Genomic DNA, 25,645 nt, shown 5'->3' with positions numbered 1-25,645 from the left:
TCGCAGGCTCCTGAAGTCTGCTTTACCAAGGTCTCCCTCCGACAAGGAGGCAGTATGGGAAAAAATTCACAAGCTGTATTCCCAGCAGGTGATAATTAAATTACCCCTCCTACTACAAGAAAAGGGGTATTATTCCACACTATATTGTGGTACTGAAGCCAGAAGGCTATGTGAGACTTATTCTAAAAAAAAAAAAAAAAATTTTTTTGAACACTTACAAAGGTTCAAATCAAGATGGAGTCACTCAGAGCAGTGATAACGAACCAGGAAGAAGGGGACTATATAGTGTCCGGGGACATCAGGGATGCTTACCTCTATGTCCCAAATTTGCCCTTCTCACTAAGGGTACCTCAGGTTCGTGGTGCAGAACTGTCACTATCAGTTTTAGACGCTGCCGTTTGGATTGTCCACGGCACCCCGGGTCTTTACCAAGGTAATGGCCGAAATGATGATTCTTCTTCGAAGAAAAGGCGTCTAAATTATCCCTTACTTGGACGATCTCCTGATAAGGGCATAGTCCAGGGAACAGTTGGAGGTCGGAGTAGCACTATCTCGGATACTGCTACAACAGCACGGGTGGATTCTAAATATTCCAAAATCGCAGCTGATCCCGACGACACGTCTGCTGTGCCTAGGGATGATTCTGGACACAGTCCAGAAAAAGGTGTTTCTCCCGGAAGAGAAAGCCAGGGAGTTATCCGAGCTAGTCAGGAACCTCCTAAAAACAGTGCATCATTGCACAAGGGTCCTGGTAAAAATGGTGGCTTCCTACGAAGCAATTCCATTCGGCAGATTTCACGCAAGAACTTTTCAGTGGGATCTGCTGGACAAATGGTCCGGATCGCATCTTCAGATGCATCAGCGGATAACCCTATATCCAAGGACAAGGGTGTCTCTCCTGTGGTGGTTATAGAGTGCTCATCTTCTAGAGGGCCGCAGATTTGGCATTCAGGATTGGATGCTGGTGACCACGGAGCCCAGCCCGAGAGGCTGGGGAGCAGTCACACAAGGAAAAAATTTCCAGGGAGTGTGATCAAGTCTGGAGACTTTTCTCCACATAAATATACTGGAGCTAAGGGTAAATTTATAATGCTCTAAGCTTAGCAAGACCTCTGCTTCAAGGTCAGCCGGTATTGATCCAGTGGGAAAAACATCACGGCAGTCGCCCACGTAAACAGACAGGGCGACACAAGAAGCAGGAGGGCAATGGCAAAAACTGCAAGGACTTTTCGCTGGGCGGAAAATCATGTGATAGCACTGTCAGCAGTGTTTCATCCCGGGAATGGAAACTGGGAAGCAGACTTCCTCAGCAGGCACGACCTCCACCCGGGAGAGTGGAAACTTCATCGGGAAGTTTTTTTTTCCACATGATTGTAAACCGTTGGGAAATACCAAAGGTGGACATGATGGCGTCCCGTCTGAACAAAAAACGGGACAGGTATTGCGCCAGGTCAAGAGACCCTCAGGCAATAGCTGTGGACGTTCTGGTAACACCGTGGGTGTACCAGTCGGTGTATGTGTTCCCTCCTCTGCTTCTCATACCTAAGGTGCTGAGAATTATAAGACGTAGAGGAGTAAGAACTATACTCATGGCTCCGGATTGGCCAAGAAGGACTTGGTATCCGGAACTTCAAGAGATGCTTACAGAGGTTTTATGGCCTCTGCCGCTAAGAAGGGGCTTGCTTCAGCAAGTACCATGTCTGTTCCAAGACTTACCGCAGCTGCGTTTGTCGGCATGGCGGTGGAACGCCGGATCCTAAGGGAAAAAGGCATTCCGGAAGAGGTCATTCCTACCCTGGTCAAAGCCAGAAAGGAGGTGACCGCACAACATTATCACCACATGTGGCGAAAATATGTTGCGTGGTGTGAGGCCAGGAAGGCCCCACAAAGAAATTTCAACTCGGTCGTTTCCTGCATTTCCTGCAAACAGGAGTGTCTATGGGCCTCAAATTGGGGTCCATTAAGGTTCAAATTTCGGCCCTGTCGATTTTCTTCCAGAAAGAATTGGCTTCAGTTCCTGAAGTCCAGAAGTTTGTCAAGGGAGTATTGCATATACAACCCCCTTTTGTGCCTCCAGTGGCACTGTGGGATCTCAACGTAGTTCTGGGATTCCTCAAATCACATTGGTTTAAAACTAGTCAAATCTGTGGATTTGAAGCATCTCACATGAAAAGTGACCATGATCTTGGCCCTGGCCTGGACCAGGCGAGTGTCAAATTGGTGGTTTTTTCTCAAAAAAGCCCATATCTGTTTGTCCATTCGGACAGGGCAGAGCTGCGGACTCGTCCCCAGTTCTCTCCCTAAGGTGGTGTCAGTGTTTCACCTGAACCAGCTTATTGTGGTGCCTTGCACCTACTAGGGACTTGGAGGACTCCAAGTTGCTAGATGTTGTCAGGGCCCTGAAAATATGTTCCAGGACGGCTGGAGTCAGGAAAACTGACTTGCTGTTATCCTGTATGCACCCAACAAACTGGGTGCTTTTGCTTCTAAGCAGACTATTGCTAGTTGGATGTGTAATACAATTCAGCTTGCACATTCTGTGGCAGGCCTGCCACAGCCAAAATATGTACATGCCCATTCCACAAGGAAGGTGGGCTCATCTTGGGCGGCTGCCCGAGGGGTCTCGGCTTTTACAACTTTGCCGAGCGGTTATTTAGTCAGGGGCAAACACGTTTGTAAAATCCTACAAATTTGATACCCTGACTAAGGAGGACCTGGAGTTCTCTCATTCGGTGCTGCAGAGTCATCCGCACTCTCCCGCCCGTTTGGGAGCTTTGGTATTATCCCCATGGTCCTTTCAGGAACCCCAGCATCCACTAGGACGATAGAGAAAATAAGAATTTACTTACCGATAATTCTATTTCTCGGAGTCCGTAGTGGATGCTGGGCGCCCATCCCAAGTGCGGATTATCTGCAATACTTGTACATAGTTACAAAAATCGGGTTATTATTGTTGTGAGCCATCTTTTCAGAGGCTCCGCTGTTATCATACTGTTAACTGGGTTCAGATCACAGGTTGTACAGTGTGATTGGTGTGGCTGGTATGAGTCTTACCCGGGATTCAAAATCCTTCCTTATTATGTACGCTCGTCCGGGCACAGTATCTAACTGGCTTGGAGGAGGGTCATAGGGGGAGGAGCCAGTGCACACCACCTGATCCTAAAGCTTTACTTTTTGTGCCCTGTCTCCTGCGGAGCCGCTATTCCCCATGGTCCTTTCAGGAACCCCAGCATCCACTACGGACTCCGAGAAATAGAATTATCGGTAAGTAAATTCTTATTTTCTGATATAAACCCAGGTACCTCAAAAAAGGGTATTATGTTTGGGGAGAAAAAACTACCAATAGTTTTTCCCCCATCTGAAGAATTAAATGAAGTGTGTGAAGAAGCGTGGGCTTTTCCCGATAAAAAATTGGTGATTTCAAAAAAATTACTAATGGCGTTCCCTTTCTCGCCAGAGGATAGGTCACGTTGGGAAACTCCCCCTAGGGTGGATAAAGCGCTCACACGTTTGTCTAAAAAGGTGGCACTACCGTCTCCGGATACGGCCGCCCTAAAGGAACCTGCTGATAGAAAGCAGGAGGCTATCCTAAAGTCTATATATACACACACTGGTGTTATACTGAGACCAGCTATTGCTTCAGCGTGGATGTGCAGTGCTGCTGCTGCTTGGTCAGATTCCCTGTCGGAAAATATTGACACCCTAGACAGGGACACTATATTGCTAACCGTAGAGCATATAAAAGACTCAGTCTTGTACATGAGAGATGCACAGAGGGAGATCTGCCGGCTGGCATCTAGAATAAGTGCATTGTCCATTTCTGCTAGGAGAGGCTTATGGACTCGGCAGTGGACAGGGGATGCAGATTCTAAAAGGCACATGGAAGTTTTGCCTTATAAGGGTGAGGAGTTATTCGGGGATGGTCTCTCAGACCTTGTTTCCACAGCAACAGCTGGGAAGTCAGCATTTTTGCCCCATGTCCCCTCACAGCCTAAGAAAGCGCCGTATTATCAGGTACAGTCCTTTCGACCCCAGAAAAACAGGCGGGGAAAAGGCGGATCCTTTCAGTCTAGAGGCAGAGGAAGGGGAAAAAAGCTGCACCACGTAGCAGGTTCCCAGGAACAAAAGTCCTCCCCCGCTTCTTCCAAATCCGCCGCATGACGGTGGGGCTCCACAGGCGGAGCCAGGTACGGTGGGGGGCCGCCTCAAAAATTTCAGCGATCAGTGGGTTCGCTCACGGGTGGATCCCTGGATCCTTCAAGTAGTATCTCAGGGGTACAAGCTGGAATTCGAGGCGCCTCCCCCCCGCCGTTTCCTCAAATCGGCCTTACCGACAACTCCCTCGGGCAGGGAGGCTGTACTAGAGGCAATTCACAAGCTGTATTCCCAGCAGGTGATAGTCAAGGTACCCCTACTTCAACAAGGACGGGGTTACTATTCCACACTGTTTGTGGTACCGAAACCGGACGGTTCGGTGAGACCCATTTTAAATTTGAAATCCTTGAACACATACATAAAAAGATTCAAGTTCAAGATGGAATCGCTCAGGGCGGTTATTGCAAGCCTGGACGAGGGGGATTACATGGTATCCCTGGACATCAAGGATGCTTACCTGCATGTCCCAATTTACCTTCCTCACCAGGAGTACCTCAGATTTGTGGCACAGGATTGCCATTACCAATTCCAGACACTACCGTTTGGACTGTCCACGGCACCGAGGGTGTTTACCAAGGTAATGGCAGAAATGATGATACTCCTTCGAAAAAAGGGAGTTTTAATTATCCCGTACTTGGACGATCTCCTAATAAAGGCGAGGTCCAGGGAGCAGTTACTGGTCGGAGTAGCACTATCTCGGGAAGTGCTACAACAGCATGGCTGGATTCTAAACATTCCAAAGTCACAACTGGTTCCTTCCACACGCTTACTGTTCCTGGGGATGATTCTGGACACAGAACAGAAAAAAGTGTTTCTCCCGCAGGAGAAAGCCAAGGAGCTGTCATCTCTAGTCAGAGACCTCCTAAAACCAAAACGGGTATCGGTGCATCACTGCACACGAGTCCTGGGAAAAATGGTGGCTTCATACGAAGCAATTCCATTCGGCAGGTTCCATGCAAGGACCTTCCAGTGGGACCTCTTGGACAAGTGGTCAGGATCGCATCTTCAGATGCCTCAACTGATAACCCTGTCTCCAAGGACCAGGGTGTCTCTACTGTGGTGGCTGCAGAGTGCTCATCTTCTAGAGGGCCGCAGATTCGGCATACAGGACTGGGTCCTGGTGACCACGGATGCCAGCCTTCGAGGCTGGGGCGCAGTCACACAGGGAAGAAATTTCCAGGGACTTTGGTCAAGTCAGGAGTCGTCCCTACACATAAACATTCTGGAACTGAGGGCCATTTACAATGCCCTAAGTCAGGCAAGGCCCCTGCTTCAAAACCAGCCGGTTCTGATCCAATCAGACAACATCACGGCAGTCGCCCATGTAAACCGACAGGGCGGCACAAGAAGCAGGGTGGCGATGGCAGAAGCCACAAGGATTCTCCGATGGGCGGAAAATCACGTACTAGCACTGTCAGCAGTGTTCATTCCGGGAGTGGACAACTGGGAAGCAGACTTCCTCAGCAGACACGACCTACACCCGGGAGAGTGGGGACTTCATCCAGAAGTCTTCCTGCTGTTGGTAAACCGTTGGGAAAGGCCACAGGTGGACATGATGGCGTCCCGCCTCAACAAAAAGCTAAAGAGATATTTCGCCAGGTCAAGGGACCCTCAGGCGATAGCTGTGGACGCTCTAGTGACACCGTGGGTGTACCAGTCGGTTTATGTGTTCCCTCCTCTGCCTCTCATACCAAAGGTACTGAGAATAATAAGAAGGCGAGGAGTAAGAACGATACTCGTGGTTCCGGATTGGCCAAGAAGAGCTTGGTACCCGGAACTTCAAGAAATGTTATCAGAGGACCCATGGCCTCTACCGCTCAGACAGGATCTGCTACAGCAGGGGCCCTGTCTGTTCCAAGACTTACCGCGGCTGCGTTTGATGGCATGGCGGTTGAATTCCGGATCCTAAAGGAAAAGGGCATTCCGGAGGAAGTCATTCCTACGCTGATAAAAGCCAGGAAAGAAGTAACCGCAAACCATTATCACCGCATTTGGCGAAAATATGTTGCGTGGTGTGAGGCCAGGAAGGCCCCTACAGAGGAATTTCAGCTGGGTCGTTTTCTGCACTTCCTACAGTCGGGAGTGACTATGGGCCTAAAATTGGGTTCCATTAAGGTCCAGATTTCGGCTCTGTCGATTTTCTTCCAGAAAGAACTGGCTTCACTGCCTGAAGTTCAGACTTTTGTAAAGGGAGTGCTTCATATTCAGCCCCCTTTTGTGCCTCCTGTGGCACCTTGGGATCTCAATGTGGTGTTGAGTTTCCTAAAATCACATTGGTTTGAACCACTTAAAACTGTGGATCTGAAATATCTCACGTGGAAAGTGGTCATGTTATTGGCTTTGGCTTCGGCCAGGCGTGTGTCAGAATTGGCTGCTTTGTCATGTAAAAGCCCTTATCTGATTTTCCATATGGATAGGGCAGAATTGAGGACTCGTCCCCAGTTTCTCCCTAAGGTGGTATCAGCTTTTCACCTGAACCAACCGATTGTGGTGCCTGCGGCTACTAGGGACTTGGAGGATTCCAAGTTACTGGACGTAGTCAGGGCCTTAAAAATTTATATTTCCAGGACGGCTGGAGTCAGGAAGACTGACTCACTATTAATCCTGTATGCACCCAACAAACTGGGTGCTCCTGCTTCGAAGCAGACTATTGCTCGCTGGATTTGTAGCACAATTCAGCTGGCGCATTCTGCGGCTGGATTGCCGCATCCTAAATCAGTGAAAGCCCATTCCACGAGGAAGGTGGGTTCATCTTGGGCGGCTGCCCGAGGGGTCTCGGCTTTACAACTTTGCCGAGCTGCAACTTGGTCAGGGGCAAACACGTTTGCTAAATTCTACAAATTTGATACCCTGGCTGAGGAGGACCTTGAGTTCTCTCATTCGGTGCTGCAGAGTCATCCGCACTCTCCCGCCCGTTTGGGAGCTTTGGTATAATCCCCATGGTCCTTACGGAGTCCCCAGCATCCACTAGGACGTCAGAGAAATAAGAATTTACTCACCAGTAATTCTATTTCTCGTAGTCCGTAGTGGATGCTGGGCGCCCATCCCAAGTGCGGATTGTCTGCAATATTTGTATATAGTTATTGCCTAACTAAAGGGTTATTGTTGAGCCATCTGTTGAGAGGCTCAGTTATATTTCATACTGTTAACTGGGTATAATATCACGAGTTATACGGTGTGATTGGTGTGGCTGGTATGAGTCTTACCCGGGATTCAAAATCCTTCCTTATTGTGTCAGCTCTTCCGGGCACAGTATCTTAACTGAGGTCTGGAGGAGGGGCATAGAGGGAGGAGCCAGTGCACACCAGATAGTACCAAATCTTTCTTATAGAGTGCCCAGTCTCCTGCGGAGCCCGTCTATTCCCCATGGTCCTTACGGAGTCCCCAGCATCCACTACGGACTACGAGAAATAGAATTACCGGTGAGTAAATTCTTATATATATAATAACTAATGTAAAACTTTGGGACAAATTCACAAGACTAATTTCTGACTCGATTGCACATTGTGTTAAGTCGGCTAGAGTCTGAATTTCAGCCTCTCTGTATGGCCTCTAGCTGGCAGTGCCTGCTTGGGCTTGTAGTTCCACAGCAGCTGACACGGCATAGTTCACATTGATCTGTGTTTACTGTAGTTTCCATTTGTCTCCTCCAAAGATGAAAACTAGTTCTGAGACGATTTATAATGGATGTTTGTTAGCAGTCCATCAGTTCAGCGCAGTTTGGGACTGGCAGGGCCTTCACCGGTACATGGGGGCTTTTGGCGTCATTGGATATTACAGATACAGTGTACGGCTCTGCTCCCAGGATTTTCCATAGGATGTCAGTGGAAATAAAACATGAGAATGCCATTAGGCCCCACGCATGTCAGCCATATGGAACTGCGATTTCTAATAATCCTTCTGTTTCTGCCATTATTCCGCACAGTAGGTGTCCCCGCATTCTTTCACATTTCTTCTCCTGTCAGAGCAAAATCCTTTTTTCTGTGTGTTTCTCCGCTGTGCGCCTGTATCCGTTATCGGAGTGTAAAATCACAGATCAGGAACATTGCTGACACTGGATATTTTCTAGATTTTGTTTTACCATTTTTTATCTTGTCTTGGTTGCGGCCAAGTGACTGTTCTGCTGCAGATTTGCTTTATCTGGGACATTGGAGCCAGGAGGCAATAGCATTTTACCTGACAGCCGTCTCTGACACCCAGCGCACAGCACGTGAGGGAGCGGTATAAAGCAGTGGTTCTAAAACTTCCGCAGTGACACACTGAACAGTGGCATCCACATACGTGACACAAATTTTTACAGATCTAACCATGAATGTAAATGAGCCTTTGTGTACCCAACGCACACGCTCCCAGCGGCAGAGCTATCACTAGGGGGGTACGGGGCGCACTGCGGTGACACCAGAATAGCAGAGCTGTTAGTGTCACCCATACGGATTGTGTCACCTAGCAGCCGGGAGACCAGAGAGACAGGAGGCTGCCAGGGCACTGGGCAACAAGGGCAACGACACTCGCAAAGCTTCATACAGGTCACAGCCCCTTACTCCCCCACAGAAGACAGGAGTCTGATGTCCGCCCCTGTTGTCTTCAACCATTGTAGTTATGCTTTCCTCTACAGTTCCTCTTAGTCTTCCATTCTACTGACTCTGCAGCTGCCTGCTCCCGCCTCCTCTCAGTGACAGGCCTCGTAATGCTGAGACTGCTGCTGCCTGCTCCCGCCTCCTATCAGTGACAGGCCTCGTAATGCTGAGACTGCTGCTGCATCTACCTGCTCCCGCCTCCTCTCAGTGACAGGCCTCGTAATGCTGAGACTGCTGCTGCAGCTGCCTGCTCCCGCCTCCTCTGAGTGACAGGCCTCGTAATGCTGAGACTGCTGCTGCCTGCTCCCGGCTCCCCTCAGTGACATACCTCGTAATGCTGAGACTGCTGCTGCAGCTGCCTGCTCCTGGCTTCTCTCAGTGACAGACCTCGTAATGCTGAGACTGCTGCTGCAGCTGCCTGCTCCCGCCTCCTATCAGGGACAGGCCTCGTAATGCTGAGACTGCTGCTGCATCTGCCTGCTCCTGGCTCCTCTCAGTGACAGGCCTCGTAATGCTGAGACTGCAGCTGCCTGCTCCCGCCTCCTCTCAGTGACAGGCCTCGTAATGCTGAGACTGCTGCTGCCTGCTCCCGGCTCCCCTCAGTGACATACCTCGTAATGCTGAAACTGCTGCTGCAGCTGCCTGCTCCTGGCTTCTCTCAGTGACAGACCTCGTAATGCTGAGACTGCTGCTGCAGCTGCCTGCTCCCGCCTCCTATCAGGGACAGGCCTCGTAATGCTGAGACTGCTGCTGCATCTGCCTGCTCCTGGCTCCTCTCAGTGACAGGCCTCGTAATGCTGAGACTGCTGCTGCAGCTGCCTGCTCCCGCCTCCTCTCAGTGACAGGCCTCGTAATGCTGAGACTGCTGCTGCATCTGCCTGCTCCTGGCTCCTCTCAGTGACGGGCCTCGTAATGCTGAGACTGCTGCTGCATCTGCCTGCTCCTGGCTTCTCTCAGTGACAGGCCTCGTAATGCTGAGACTGCTGCTGCCTGCTCCCGCCTCCTATCAGTGACAGACCTCCTAATGCTGAGACTGCTGCTACAGCTGCCTGCTACTGGCTCCTCTCAGTGACAGACCCCGTAATGCTGAGACTGCTGCTGCCTGCTCCCTCTCAGTGACAGACCTCCTAATGCTGAGACTGCTGCTGCTGCCTGCTCCCGGCTCCTCTCAGTGACAGACCCCGTAATGCTGAGACTGCTGCTGCAGCTGCCTGCTCCCGACTCCTCTCAGTGACAGACCCCATAATGCTGAGACTGCTGCTGCAGCTGCCTGCTCCCGGCTCCTCTCAGTGACAGACCCCGTAATGCTGAGACTGCTGCTGTCTGCTCCCGGCTCCTCTCAGTGACGGGCCTCGTAATGCTGAGACTGCTGCTTCATCTGCCTGCTCCCACCTCCTTTCAGTGACAGACCCCGTAATGCTGAGACTGCTGCTGCAGCTGCCTGCTCCTGGCTCCTCTCAGTGACAGACCTCCTAATGCTGAGACTGCTGCTGCAGCTGCCTGCTCCCGCCTCCTATCAGTGACAGACCTCCTAATGCTGAGACTGCTGCTGCAGCTGCCTGCTCCCGCCTCCTATCAGTGACAGACCTCCTAATGCTGAGACTGCTGCTGCAGCTGCCTGCTCCCGCCTCCTATCAGTGACAGACCTCCTAATGCTGAGACTGCTGCTGCAGCTGCCTGCTCCCGCCTCCTATCAGTGACAGACCTCCTAATGCTGAGACTGCTGCTGCAGCTGCCTGCTCCCGCCTCCTATCAGTGACAGACCTCCTAATGCTGAGACTTCTGCTGCAGCTGCCTGCTCCCGCCTTCTCTCCAATGCTGCTGGAAGCCAGGGGACAGATGGGACTGTATTTAGATAAGTGCACGCTCTATTCAGCGGAGCGAGAGCAGGAAAGCACTGGGCCCAGAACACTGTCATTGTGTGTGATGCACCAGGGACCAACTCGCAACATGCAGTTTGAGAAGTCCTGGTTAAAAGTATGTGTAGGAGTTTTGCTGCAGAGTATACTGTTAAGTAAGTTATAATGGTGTTTTTATTGTTAGTAGTGCTCCTTATTCACATTACATCCCACAATAGTGCCCCTTATTCACGTTATGCCACATAGTGATGCCTCTTATTCAGATTATGCCACACAGTATTACTCACCTATTCATCTTCTTTACCCCCCAATAAGCCCCGCTCCCTTTTTCTCCACTCACCAGCCCCTAGGGTTCTTGTGAAAGGATACCCGGCTCCCCATTGTTGAAGGTGGCCATCTTTTAGTAGCCTGCTATGGGGCAGCCATTTTCTGTTAGCCCTTGCTGCTCAGCTAGAACTCTCCTGTCTGACAGCCAGGGGTTTACACGTTATAGCACTGAGACCAGCTTGTAGTGTATTTTCGGGCTAAACGGGTGTGGCAGGAGTTGGACAGTGGACCATTCATTTCATACCCATGACGACTGGAGTCATTCACTTAAGAAACAAATAACAGACACGACATCCCAGAAATTACCTTCAGATGTTTCGTGTGAGGGATAAAATTCTGTCCATTTTCCAGCAAAAAGTTTACTACGAAAAAAAAAAAAAGCCCCAAACAAAATGTAGTCTGTACTGGGCGATGCGAGACGTCACGCACGCTGGCGGCAGACCTGGAGGAATACAGCTCTATCTTCCTCTACAGAAACACAGATTGCACTACACAAACCTCCCGAGTAACGCGATGCACCTCTGAGACCCGGCGACGCTTCCGCATTGATCAGCCAATAGATTTTTTTTGTTTTGCTTTTTTAATTAACTTTTTTTTGCTGGAAATGTGCAGCGCTGTAATCTGCAGTAATTATCTCCAACGGGTTAAATCATGTGAAGGTTATCTGGGAAACTGGGGCCCAAGTTTCAAGCTGGGAAATGAATTTCCGTTCCTTATCATTGATAATTGTTGGAATGCGAATGATGACTACAATAAGCCCCCTCTGGTGAGGACGCAGCCGGCATTACGATTCCTAATGACAGGCGCTTTATATTCCCTCCGCTTTTCATGTTATCCATTTTAATATAGTTGAATCTTAGGGGGATAGAGGAGGAAAGAAGATGATTAGAGTCTGTGTACTTCCCTTGCATAGCAGTCTTCCTGTCTGTAAGTCCACTGAAGGAGCGTGCAGGTATATACGTCTTATTACCCTTAGCCAGGTATGGAAACTTGTACAAATGTTCTTATGTACAGAAACTATTGAGGCAGTGATCAAAGGGGGTTATTCTGAGTTGATCGCTAGCTGCCGATGTTCGATGCGTAGCGATCATTTAAAAAAAATGGCAAAACTACGCATGCGTATGGGGCGCAATGCGCACGCGCGTTGTACGGGTACAAAGAGCATCATTGTTTTGCACTGCTTCTAGCGACTATTCCATTCACACAGCCGATCACAAGGAGATTGACAGGAAGTGAGAGCTTATGGGTGTCAACTGACCGTTTTCTGGGAGTGTTTGCAAAAATGCAGGCGTTTGCAGGGCGGGTGTCTGACGTCAATTCCAGGACCTTCGTTGCTGCAATCATCGCGTGTGTACCCGCTCGGCTGCACACGCTTTCGCACACTTGCAAAGCGAAAATACACTCCCCCGTGGGCGGCGACTATGCGTTTGCACAGCTGCTAAAAGTAGCTAGCGAGCGATCAACTCGGGATGAGGGCCAAAGGCATGGACACCCAGAAATGGAATATATAGAAAAGAAAATGCTGATAACGCTCTGAAATAATAATAATAATAATAATATCCATATAGTGTGATAACAGGTTCTCACAAAATGTGCTTCTCGTCATAGGTAAGTATGCGGTAGGATCCCCCCTCGGCTCCTGGAATGGGGTGTTTTCTTGTTTTTTTGTTGTTGATATATACGGAAAAGAATCTGAAAGATGAGGATGCTGGGATATCAGGGAGTCCAGTTGAACGTAGATCCACTAAGCCTTGAAAAAGTTGTTTACGCGAAACGCGTCAGCGTAGGAGGTGTGACCAGCTGCTAACAATTGCTTCCATTCATTCCTTTACTGGAGGTACGTTCCATTCGCACTCACTTTCTGTCCGCACTGAAATCTGAGCGCAACATTTTATTCCATCATGCCTTCAGGAAAGAATCCATTTGGACTGCATTCTGTTCTTACATTTTTCTTGTGTAAGCTTTTATTGTTTTAGCCCATTTAATGGTTATATTTACTATAAAAATACTTCTTAATCTACTTTTTTTTGGAATATTTATTCCTATATAATTCCATTCCTTTCTGTGGGTAAGGAGAAGGAAGTTTACCTGAGGCTAAGGAGATGCTATAAAGAAACCTTTATGAGAAACACTTATCCTTCTGAACTGTGAGTTGGTACGCTTACTACGTGGATGATATGTTGGTTCTTTAAAAGAAACTTCTATATGTACCACTTAGTTTTCACAATAGTGAGTGGGGTACGCCCTTCTATTTTATACTCACTTTGTGAAGTCAAAGACTTTTATTGCTTTGGTGATGTGGTGGAAGGTAAAGAAACCTTAATGCACACTATTTGCCATTTACAAGAGTGATCGCAATATGACCTTCTGTCTTTTATACCTTGATGTAGGATTTAAAGATACCTTTATATACTGTACAACATCTCAAGTTTTTTTAGTACGAGTGGGTTACGCCCCTTTCGTCTAAATATGTAGTATTGGTAGAGTTGGTGGTTCTTTCTTCTTGCAATCACTATTCTCATTAAGTTCACATGAGGCGGATTGAAGTAGATATACTATACATATAGGTGTTTTTTTAAAATAGTTTTCTATATATAAAGGGTGGGGGGGTATGATAAGTAACGTATTTTGTGGGAATTGTGTTGCCGCTTTGTATAGTATACTAATATATTTCCGGGGGTTAGCTCCTTTGATCACTACTTCAATACCTTTTGCTCTTTATTCATTGTTCTGATTGGGCAGGACTTGGTTTTGATTGGACAGCGATATTCACCATCGTCTGCGCCTCTACAGACCTCATTTCACGGTTAACATATATTCTCATGCTTGTCACGCATTCCCTTTCTATGTCATGTGCGTTTGTCTTGGTGATCCTTTGAAAATGGGCAATGTCCTGGAATTCAGGTCTGAATATATGTTTTGGGGACTAGTTTCTTAATTGGATAGCTTACAGAATTCATCAGACGATATCAATCAACTATTTACAGCTTAAGGACACCAAACCCCACTTCTTGAGCTGGGGGTGTCTGGGGGTTTTCTGCAAGCTGCGTGAACTGAAGCACGACACATGCCTATTTGTCTGAGATTTGCAGTATCCCATAGCTGGAGCGGCTCTGCAACATATGTTAATGTTGAGTCAGTCAGCCCTATAGTAAGGGAGGCACTCGATATCCCGGCGCTCTGCATGGCTGTATTATGGTGGTATGTGCTTGGGTCTTGTAGCAGTCTGAAATAAAGTAGCCTATATATGATGTGGAGCAGCGATGGCAGGTGCTGGAAGTGAACTGGTACAGCATACCTGGAGCAGCCAGCGTTCATGGTTACAACATAACAGAACTGTATAGCGGGGTACAGCAGGGGGCACTAGGGAGAGCAGAGAAGACCAAAGCACAGCCTGCCTGTTTTATGCTATACCTACAGATGTCTCATACACCCATCCTTTTTGCGCCATATGGAACAAGACGCCAAGTGCAATTCCCAATGCTTTCGTTCTTTCTCATGAATTTTATGTCCGTCGCACACAGATTGGCTTTCATTGTATTAGGAACATAGGATTAGTGTTATCACTAAGGAATTAGTATAACATCACAGATTAATAGGCAATTTTTAAGAAAAAGTTGCACAGTGCAGCCAAGTCGCACATAGGGGTATGCAAATAGCTCCGTTATTTTCGCCTAGGTGAAAAAAACTGAGCTTTTCGTTATTTGTAGGGCGAATGGGGATTGGCGATTGCAGTAGCAGGGCCGGATTTTCGCCTAGGCTAAAAAAATATGTGGCAGGGGCGGAAAACACGTGAGTTGGCGAATCCTTAGGTTTTCCGTCAAAAAGGTAGGCCATTTTCGCTGATTTTGAGGTTTTTTTTTCACTTAAAAAATAAGGTGAAAAGCATTGGCGAAAATGCCTTCAAAAAGGACGAAAACAGCTCTAATTGAATACTCAGTGGGGCGAATTCATTAGCTCTTCAATGATCGGAGCTATTGGCATACCCCTAAAGTCTGTGTCTCTGGGCAATTTGGCGTGATCTGAGTATATGGTTTGTTTTGTGAGGTTTAACACTAACATGCATTAATTCAGTTACCCTGCGTTCTATCCTTGAGACATGAGGTTGCCTGGCATCAAACATTGCACAATGCCATCCCTGGTCTCACCGTCTCTACTGTTCTTCTAAACTTGCTGACTGCAGTACAATCATTACATAAAGGCTGAAGGTTTTCTCTTGTTCCGTGCCGCCTTGCTCTCAGATAAGCTATTATGAATTGCACTGCGCTAATATCGCCATCCTGCAGCGGCGCACCACCTCATTAGCTGCTAATCAAATACAGACTTCTGCCCCATCAACAAAACACAACAGCAGAAGCACTTCTTTCCGCAAAGCAATTTATTTAGCAAAATACATTCCGCACCTACAGAGGAGACTTTCCCAGGATTCCGTTCTGTACAGTTGAATTGTTTCGGGTGACTTTTTGTTTGTTTTCTGCATATTTTGCTTTGACGCTTCTCCTCTGTGAGTCTTGGTAAATAACTACACAGTGAGAAACAAGTGGACATCTGCAACGTAAGTGTCCAAAAAGGGCCGTATACTCCATAATGAGAAGATTTAGTGCCCAATAAAGGAATCCGTATGTAGAGCCCCCGGTGCGTCTGTGGGATGCCGGTGCAGAAAGTGAAATGAAAAACGCTGTGTCAAGCCATCGCAGCTCCTCTGTATGCTGCCGCTAGGTTATAAAACACTCATTTGCATGGAGCTGGACGTAAATTCATTAGCAGAATTATGTCGGCGTAATGGAAGACATAAATACTGCGGCCCCTGATTTATCGGCCTGACATTTGCTTTTCCAATAAGCCTTTAAATGGTTTAATGGCGCCTGTTGGTTTCTGCCCACACAACAGTGTTGCAATTTATTCATTTATTCACTATTAATTGCAGCGAGGCGGGGGCCCCACCAGGAGGGGGGGGGGGGGTTTAGGGGACACGTCTGAGTATTGTGCATGGAGCTATGACATGCATGCTTATAGATAGGAACATTTCGGTGAACTAAATATCACATAAAATGGTTAAACAGAATATATGTGCTGGTATATGTGTGTGTATGTGTATATATGTGTGTGTGTGTGTATATATATATATATATATATATATATAATTTTTATTTTTTTACTTATTTTTTTTATTTTTTTAAAGTAGGTTTGAGTTGTTATGTTAAAGTCTGTAGGTTACCTTTTCTAGGGCTTGCTAGGCAGCACCTTTATACCTGTGCCTTAGATGTTGGCAAACTGCGTCTGTCTAACATGCTCCTCGGCTGGGACTTGTTGTCCCACTACACTAGTGATCCCCATTTTGCCCTCGTTTTATACAGACAGCTTGTAGTTCTCCCATTCCAATAACCGTTTTTTTTGTTTGTTTGATTTTAGAGTGTTCCTAAGCCGATCGCCTTGGAGCCGTGTTGCGGCAACAAAGCGGCGGTCCTGTCTATATTCGTACGGCTGCCACGTGGTGTAGGCGGCATTCCTCCTCCGGGGCAATCTGGTAAGTCATGAATATTTTAGTAGTAAGTTCTGACGAGCAGGGCCTTCCACCCTCCTCTGCACTGCAGTGCACTCGCAGCCACCAACTCTGATTCTCTGCCAGGACACAGGGGGGTGAGTGCACTTTATTAAATGGTCACTGATTTATTATCTAAATATCTCACTGCTAGATTTCCCCCCTGTACTACCTGAGTTTGTTTTGTTTTTTTATACATTGAAGTGTTTGTCACTCATTATCCCTGTACAGTGATACAGACAGTGGCGCCATATAAAGAAATTGCATGTTCTAAATACACACTTAAGAAATACACTTTTTTCTTGTGTGTCTTAATCCATTCAGGTTTGTGTCAACCTGTTTATCCTTGCAGCTTAATGTAAGTTAGTTATACCTACATGGAAGGCGAGGGCTGTAGATAATTGGCAGTCTCAGATATTTTATTTACCTAAAGTAGTGCTTTAAAATGTCCCTGTTTCTTATGGCTTCAAGGTAATGGCTCCTAAATGAGCAGATAACACCATAGCTGAAGTATGGCTGTGCGGTGTACAGTCTCACAGATTGGCAGATGTAGGTCTGTGCTGTGTACAAACTCACGGATTGGCTGATGTACTGTGTGTCAGTGCTGTGTAAATTGCTGGTGCACAGTCTCACTGATTGGCAGATGTATTTCCATGCTGGGTACACTCTCACTGATTGGCTGCCCTCTCAGGCACCGGTCAGTTGTACACACCTGTGCGCAAAGCAGTGTTCCAACTCCAGTACGCAGGAACTCTTAACCATGAATGTTTTACATATCTTATCAGCATCACAAATTACATCACTAACACCACCTCTGGACCTTTTGAAATGTGTCAATCCGTAATCAGTACACATGTGCACCAACGTAAGAGATCTGGAACACATGCACTGTTAGGTGTCCCTGAGGACTGGAGTTGGGAATCACTGGCGTAGACTATATGGTATAATTGCCAGGCATCTCTATGTAGAGTGTAGATCCTGTGTAACATATCCTGTGTTATGGCGTGTCTTCTCTCTCTCTCTCTCTTAGGACTAGCAGTGGCCAGCGCTTTGGTAGACATATCACAACAGATGCCATTAGCGTACAAAGAGAAGTCAGGAGCAGTCCGAAATAGGAAACAGCAGCCGCCAGCACAGCCGGGGACCTGTATTTGATGTTGGGCTTGCGGACTCTAGGGATTTGAATATTGCTATGCTGGAGGGATCTATCCTATGATGGAAAGGCTCTGCAGGTTTACCAACCTCATGCCGCATCTGCATGGTTTTGTTCACTTTACCGGAGGATCCCTTTTACGGACATTGCATCATTTTTTTAATGTTTGTTTCATTGTGTAAATTTCTCGACAAGGACTGGATGATAAATCTTAACTTATTTTCTCTGCAAAGAAACTGTACACATCCGCAACAACCCATGCTCAGGTCTAGGGTCCGTCATTTTTTCAGTTCCTCTGTTTGTGCACCAACCCGGGAGAAATGATGCAAGATATACTCCATAAAATGTTATGAGCCCCATCCTTATTTATGAAGATCTTATGTCGAGCCATTGCGGACGCTGCTAACAGGAGGGACCTCGTTCATCCGGCTGCAGTCAGCCTACGGGCTCCGACCTGAAGGAGAATCGGCCTTGGCACCAGCAGAGCTTGAAGTGACTGTGTCACAGGCATAGGGGATTTTATACTGGGGCACTGAAAAATCGTGATTCTATTAGCGAGATTGCTTTGAATAATTTAAATACACATTACTTACCCTAATTGAAGGACCTTTCCAGGGTAAAGTTCTTATTTGCTGGATTTGAACGTAATTTATTGGGAATAGTCATCTGGCCTGTGAGCAGGAAAACTTGATTACATTAATATTTAACATTGAGCTCCAGAGACCAACTTTCTTTTTGACGTGCACTTAAAAAGTGGAAACGTTAAACGCACATGTTCTTCCTGCAGGTACAGCTTGGAGTATCCCCTGTGTGCTTCAGCCACCAGACGAGCCCCCAATTCATGGCCAGGACTGACTTACAGTCTGTGTTAGAAGCAGTGCTAGTATTCGTGGGGAACATCTCAGTGTTACAGCATCATACTCATTCCACATGTACACAGCCTTCCAATAATGACTTGCTATCAGAAGCAATAGACCCAGAGGAAATAATAACTGTATGTAAATAATATATAGATATAAAGGGTGGTTTATGACAAGGTGCTAACTTAAGATGACACTTTGTGGTCCCTTTTAAATAAATTTATTTTTGTGCTCATTAGACCAGCAAATTGCACCTGGTCTGCTGGGGGGGCTGTATTTTCTAATTCGCCATAGGCTGGAAAACGAAGCTTCTAATAACATGTCCGAATCCTTTTAAATTTCACCAATGTATTGCACGTAGTCATTAAAATGAATTATTTTGTATATGTGTTATTGTATTTTAAAGAAAGACGCTCTACATTATTGATAGCCAGTATTTTCATTGTATCTTTTGGATGCCAAATTATTACATCTATAAAAGACCTCTAAAGAGTACATTGTGGACCAAGGTTGCATTTTCGACTCCGGATGACACCTGATGCACCGAGTCAGGGGAGGCGTGGCAAAGGGGGAAATTAATACATAGTTTACTGAACTTTGGTACATTATCCAGTTGGGTCCACAATATGGCAGCCGCCGTTGCGAGTCGGTGCATGGTGCCATACATGACTGACTGAATATGCACTTTACTAAATGTGGGTCCAGGTGTTGGTTCTTTGAAATGGTTCATTGGTGACGGCAGTCTTATATACTGAAGTGTTACTGTTCAGGTGCCAAATCTGCAATGTGTCTGCTTATGGTTTGAGGAGAATTGATGCCTGCAGTCACTTTTCTGCCGTTCAGCTTACATCAGCCCTTGGGTTACATCGTGGGCTTCTCTGCCGTCCACTGCAATGCAAATATAGAATATAAAGGTTTTGCCTCTCTTGCTGGCTGAACTTGTAGATTCTGTGTATGTATGTATATATGTGTGTGTGTATATATGTATGTATATATATATGTATGTATATATATATATATATATATTTATATATATATATATATATATATATATATATATATATATATATATATATATATATATATATATTGCTCTCCTGCAAGGGATGATGTATATCTGTTGTAATAAAGCTCCGAGTAGGTAACGCTTGTCACAATTGTGCAATGTACGTTTAACTATAAAGTACACGGTTCAGCATAAACTGTAACTTACTGCGCTCCCAGGATTTGTTATCATTTATTGTAGCCATGGTTATAATTAGTGATCTGCACCGGAAATTTTTCGGGTTTTGGTTCCGCTGCCGTGTTTTGGATTCGGACGCGTTTTGGCAAAACCTCCCTGAAATTTTTTTGTCGGATTCGGGTGTGTTTTGGATTCGTTTATTTTTTACAAAAAACCCTCAAAAACAGCTTAAATCATAGAATTTGGGGGTCATTTTGATCCCATAGTATTATTAACCTCAATAACCATAATTTCCACTCATTTCCAGTCTATTCTGAACACCTCACAATATTATTTTTAGTCCTAAAATTTGCACCGAGGTCGCTGGATGACTAAGCTAAGCGACCCAAGTGGCCGACACAAACACCAGGCCCATCTAGGAGTGGCACTGCAGTGTCAGACAGGATGGCACTTCAAAAAAATAGTCCCCAAACAGCACATGATGCAAAGAAAAAAAGAGGCGCACCAAGGTCGCTGTGTGACTAAGCTAAGCAACACAAGTGGCCGACACAAACACCTGGCCCATCTAGGAGTGGCACTGCAGTTTTCTAGCGAGAGGATGAGTGCTTCCATCCTCATGTGAAGCTGAACCACTAGCCATGAACATAGGCCAGGGCCTCAGCCGTTCCTTGCCACTCCGTGTCGTAAATAACATATTGGCAAGTTTACGCTTCTCCTCAGACGCTTTTAATTTTGATTTTTGGGTCATTTTACTGAACTTTTGTTTTTTGGATTTTACATGCTCTCTACTATGACATTGGGCATCGGCCTTGGCAGACAACGTTGATGGCATTTCATCGTCTCGGCCATGACTAGTGGCAGCAGCTTCAGCACGAGGTGGAAGTGGATCTTGATCTTTCCCTATTTTCTCTGACGTCCTAGTGGATGCTGGGAACTCCGTAAGGACCATGGGGAATAGACGGGCTCCGCAGGAGACTGGGCACTCTAAAAGAAAGATTAGGTACTATCTGGTGTGCACTGGCTCCTCCCTCTATGCCCCTCCTCCAGACCTCAGTTAGAATCTGTGCCCGGCCAGAGCTGGGTGCTCCTAGTGGGCTCTCCTGAGCTTGCGAGAAAAGAAAGTATTTGTTAGGTTTTTTATTTTCAGTGAGATCTGCTGGCAACAGACTCACTGCTACTTGGGACTGAGGGGAGAGAAGCAAACCTACCTGCGTGCAGCTAGCTTGTGCTTCTTAGGCTACTGGACACCATTAGCTCCAGAGGGTTCGAACACAGGGCCTGACCTCGATCGTCCGTTACCGGAGCCGCGCCGCCGTCCCCCTTGCAGAGCCAGAAGACAGAAGAACGATGAAATCGGCGGCAGAAGACTCCTGTCTTCATTAAGGTAGCGCACAGCACTGCAGCTGTGCGCCATTGCTCCCACAGCACACCACACACTCCGGTCACTGTAGGGTGCAGGGCGCTGGGGGGGGCGCGCCCTGGGCAGCAATTATAATACCTTTTGGCATAAAATACACATAATACAGTCAGTTAACTGTATATGTGTAAAAACCCCTGCCATTAAGTTACTGAAAACGCGGGACAGAAGCCCGCCGCTGAGGGGGCGGGGCCTTCTTCCTCAGCACACCAGCGCCATTTTCCCTTCACAGCTCCGCTGGAAGCACGCTCCCCAGGCTCTCCCCTGCAGTATACAGGTACAAGACGGGTTAAAAAGAGAGGGGGGGGGGGGCACATAAATTTAGGCGCAAATCGATACAGACAAGCAGCTATTGGGAAAATCACTTATTAGCAGTGTAAATCCCTGTGTTATATAGCGGTGTGTGCTGGCATACTCTCTCTCTGTCTCCCCAAAGGACTTTGTGGGGTCCTGTCCTCAGTCTGAGCATTCCCTGTGTGTGTGTGTGTGTGGTGTGTCGGTACGGCTGTGTCGACATGTTTGATGAGGAGGGTTACGTGGAGGCGGAGCAGAGGCAGATAAGTGTGGTGTCGCCCCCGACGGGGCCGACACCTGATTGGATGGATATGTGGAAGGTCTTAACCGACAGTGTCAACTCCTTACATAAAAGGTTCGATGACGCAGCAGCCTTGGGACAGCCGGGGTCTCAGCCCGCGCCTGCCCAGGTGACTAAGAAGCCGTCAGGGGCTCATAAACGCCCGCTAGCTCTGATGGTAGACACAGATGTCGACACGGAGTCTGACTCCAGTGTAGATGAGGATGAGACAAATGTACAGTCTACAAAAGCCATCCGATGCATGATTACTGCAATGAAAGATGTATTGCACATTTCTGATATTAACCCGGTTACCGCCAAGAGGGGTATTATGTTTGGGGAGAAAAAGCTGCCAGTGACTTTTCCCCCATCTGATGAATTAAATGATTTGTATGAAGAAGCGTAGAGTTCCCCTGATAAGAAACTAGTGATTTCTAAGAGGTTACTGATGGCGTACCCTTTCCCGCCAACGGATAGGTTACGTTGGGAAACATCCCCTAGGGTGGACAAGGCGCTGACACGCTTATCTAAAAGGGTGGCACTGCCGTCTCAGGATACGGCCGCCCTAAAGGATCCTGCGGATAGAAAGCAGGAAGCTATCCTGAAGTCTGTGTATACACACTCTGGTACTCTACTGAGACCTGCTATTGCTTCAGCCTGGATGTGTAGTGCTGCAGCAGCATGGACTGATACCCTGTCAGACAACATTGATTCCTCGACAGGGATACTGTTTTGCTAACCATCGAACATATAAAAGACGTTGTCTTATATATGCGGGATGCACAGAGGGACATATGCCTGCTGGCATCTAGAATTAATGCAATGTCCATTTCTGCCAGAAGAGTATTATGGACTCGGCAGTGGACAGGTGATGCTGATTCTAAAAAACACATGGAGGTTTTGCCTTATAAGGGTGAGGAATTGTTTGGGGACGGTCTCTCGGACCTCGTATCCACAGCAACTGCTGGGAAGTCGACTTTTTTACCTCAGGTTCCCTCACAGCCTAAGAAAGCACCGTATTATCAAATGCAGTCCTTTCGGCCTCAGAAAGGCAAGCGGGTCAGAGGAGCATCCTTTCTGGCCAGAGGCAAGGGTAGAGGAAAGAAGCTGCACCAGGCAGCCAGTTCCCAGGAACAAAAATCCTCCCCTGCTTCCACTAAGTCCACCACATGACGTTGGGGCTCCACAGGCGGAGCCAGGTGCGGTGGGGGCGCGTCTCCGAAACTTCAGCAACCAGTGGGTTCGCTCACAAGTGGATCTCTGGGCTGTACAAATTGTATTTCAGGGATACAAGCTGGAGTTCGAGGCGACTCCCCCTCGCCGTTACCTCAAATCAGCCTTGCCAGCTGCTCCCAGGGAAAGGGAGGTAGTACTGGCGGCAATTCACAAGCTGTACCTCCAGCAGGTGATAATCAAGGTCCCCCTCCTTCAACAGGGCAGGGGTTACTATTCCACAATGTTTGTGGTACCGAAACCGGACGGTTCGGTGAGACCCATCCTGAGTTTAAAATCCTTGAACACTTATATAAAGAAGTTCAAGTTCAAAATGGAATCGCTCAGGGCGGTTATTGCAAGCCTGGAAGAGGGGGATTTTATGGGGTCGCTGGACATCAAGGATGCTTACTTGCATGTCCCCATTTACCCACCTCACCAGGAATACCTCAGGTTTGTGGTACAAGACTGTCATTACCAATTCCAGACGTTGCCGTTTGGTCTCTCCACGGCACCGAGAATATTTACCAAGGTAATGGCCGAAATGATGATACTCCTTCGGAAGAAGGGAGTTATAATTATCCCGTACTTGGACGATCTCCACATAAAGGCGAGGTCCAGAGAGCAGTTGTTGGTCAGCGTAGCACTCTCTCAGGAAGTGTTGCAACAGTACGGCTGGATTCTGAATATCCCAAAGTCGCAGCTGTTTCCTGCGACGCGTCTGCTTTTCCTGGGCATGATTCTGGACACAGAACAGAAGAAGGTGTTTCTCCCGGTGGAGAAGGCCCAGGAATTGTCATCTCTGGTCAGGGACCTCCTGAAACCAAAACAGCTGTCGGTGCATCACTGCACGCGAGTCCTGGGAAAGATGGTGGCTTCTTACGAAGCAATTCCCTTCGGCAGGTTCCATGCGAGGATCTTTCAGTGGGATCTGTTGGACAAATGGTCCAGATCGCATCTTCAGATGCATCGGTTGATCACCCTGTCCCCAAGGGCCAGGGTGTCTCTGCTGTGGTGGCTGCAGAGTGCTCATCTTCTCGAGGGCCGCAGGTTCGGCATACAGGACTGGGTCCTGGTGACCACGGATGCAAGCCTCCGAGGATGGGGGGCAGTCACTCAGGGAAGAAACTTCCAAGGACAGTGGTCAAGTCTGGAGATTTCACTACACATAAATATACTGGAACTAAGGGCCATTTACAACGCCCTGAGTCAAGCAGAGCATTTGCTTCAAAACCACCCAGTACTGATTCAGTCAGACAACATAACGGCGGTCGCCCATGTAAACCGCCATGGCGGCACGAGAAGCAGGATGGCAATGGCAGAAGCCACAAGGATTCTTCGATGGGCGGAGAATCACGTGCTAGCACTGTCAGCAGTGTTCATTCCGGGAGTGGACAACTGGGAAGCAGACTTCCTCAGCAGGCACGACCTCCACCCGGGAGAGTGGGGACTTCATCAAGAAGTCTTCACACAGATTGTAAATCACTGGGAACTGCCACAGGTGGACATGATGGCGTCCCGCCTCAAAAAAAAGCTAAAAAAATATTGCGCCAGGTCAAGGGACCCTCAGGCGATAGCTGTGGACGCACTAGTGACACCGTGGGTGTACCAGTCGGTTTATGTGTTCCCTCCTCTTCCTCTCATACCCAAGGTACTGAGGATAGTAAGAAAGAGAGGAGTAAAAACTATACTCATCGTTCCGGATTGGCCAAGAAGACCTTGGTACCCAGAACTACAAGAAATGATCTCAGAGAACCCATGGCCTCTGCCGCTTAGACAGGACCATTTACAGCAGGGGCCCTGTCTGTTCCAAGACTTACCGCGGCTGCGTTTGACGGCATGGCGGTTGAACGCCGGATCCTAACGGAAAAGGGCATTCCGGATGAAGTGATTCCTACGCTGATAAAAGCTAGGAAGGATGTGACAGTTAAGCATTATCACCGCATATGGCGGAAATATGTCGCTTGGTGTGAGGCCAGGAAGGCCCCAACAGAGGAATTCCAGCTGGGTCGATTTCTGCACTTCCTACAGTCAGGGGTGTCTATGGGCCTAAAATTGGGGTCCATAAAGGTCCAGATTTCGGCCCTATCTATTTTCTTTCAAAAAGAACTGGCTTCACTGCCTGAAGTTCAGACGTTTGTTAAGGGAGTGCTGCACATTCAGCCCCCTTTTGTGCCTCCAGTGGCACCTTGGGATCTTAACGTTGTGTTGGATTTCCTGAAATCACACTGGTTTGAGCCACTTAAGACCGTGGAGCTAAAGTATCTCACGTGGAAGGTGGTCATGCTGTTGGCCTTCGCTTCGGCTAGGCGTGTGTCAGAATTGGCGGCTTTGTCATGTAAAAGCCCATATCTGATCTTCCATATGGACAGGGCAGAATTGAGGACTCGTCCCCACTTTCTCCCAAAGGTGGTATCAGCGTTTCACTTGAACCAACCTATTGTGGTGCCTGCGGCTACTCGTGACTTGGAGGATTCCAAGTTGCTGGACGTAGTCTGGGCTTTGAAAATTTATGTTTCCAGGACGGCTGGAGTCAGAAAAACTGACTCGCTGTTTATCCTGCATGCACCCAACAAGCTGGGTGCTCCTGCTTCAAAGCAAACTATTGCTCGCTGGATCTGTTGCACGATTCAGCTGGCACATTCTGCGGCTGGACTGCCGCATCCTAAATCAGTAAAAGCCCATTCCACAAGGAAGGTGGGCTCTTCTTGGGCGGCTGCCCGAGGGGTCTCGGCTTTACAGCTTTGCCGAGCTGCTACTTGGTCGGGTTCAAACACATTTGCTAA

General features: G+C 47.6%; 1 protein-coding gene across 1 annotated transcript in view; it reads left to right on the top strand.

Annotated features, from left to right (window-relative positions):
• Positions 1–18,857, top strand: part of ATRN (attractin) — a 326,993-nt gene extending 308,136 nt beyond the window's left edge. The window contains exons 28-29 of the mRNA XM_063925340.1: positions 16,331–16,445; positions 17,491–18,857. Coding sequence (XP_063781410.1) covers positions 16,331–16,445; positions 17,491–17,615 — 240 coding nt within the window. The 3' untranslated portion in view covers positions 17,616–18,857. The remainder of the gene's footprint in view (positions 1–16,330; positions 16,446–17,490) is intronic.
• Positions 18,858–25,645: the final 6,788 nt, after the last annotated feature.

This window comes from Pseudophryne corroboree, chromosome 1 (genome assembly GCF_028390025.1).
Source record: "Pseudophryne corroboree isolate aPseCor3 chromosome 1, aPseCor3.hap2, whole genome shotgun sequence".
NCBI classification, from domain to species: Eukaryota; Metazoa; Chordata; class Amphibia; order Anura; family Myobatrachidae; genus Pseudophryne; species Pseudophryne corroboree.
Note: the sequence above shows the minus strand (reverse complement) of the source record. Positions and strands in the feature narration are given on the sequence as shown.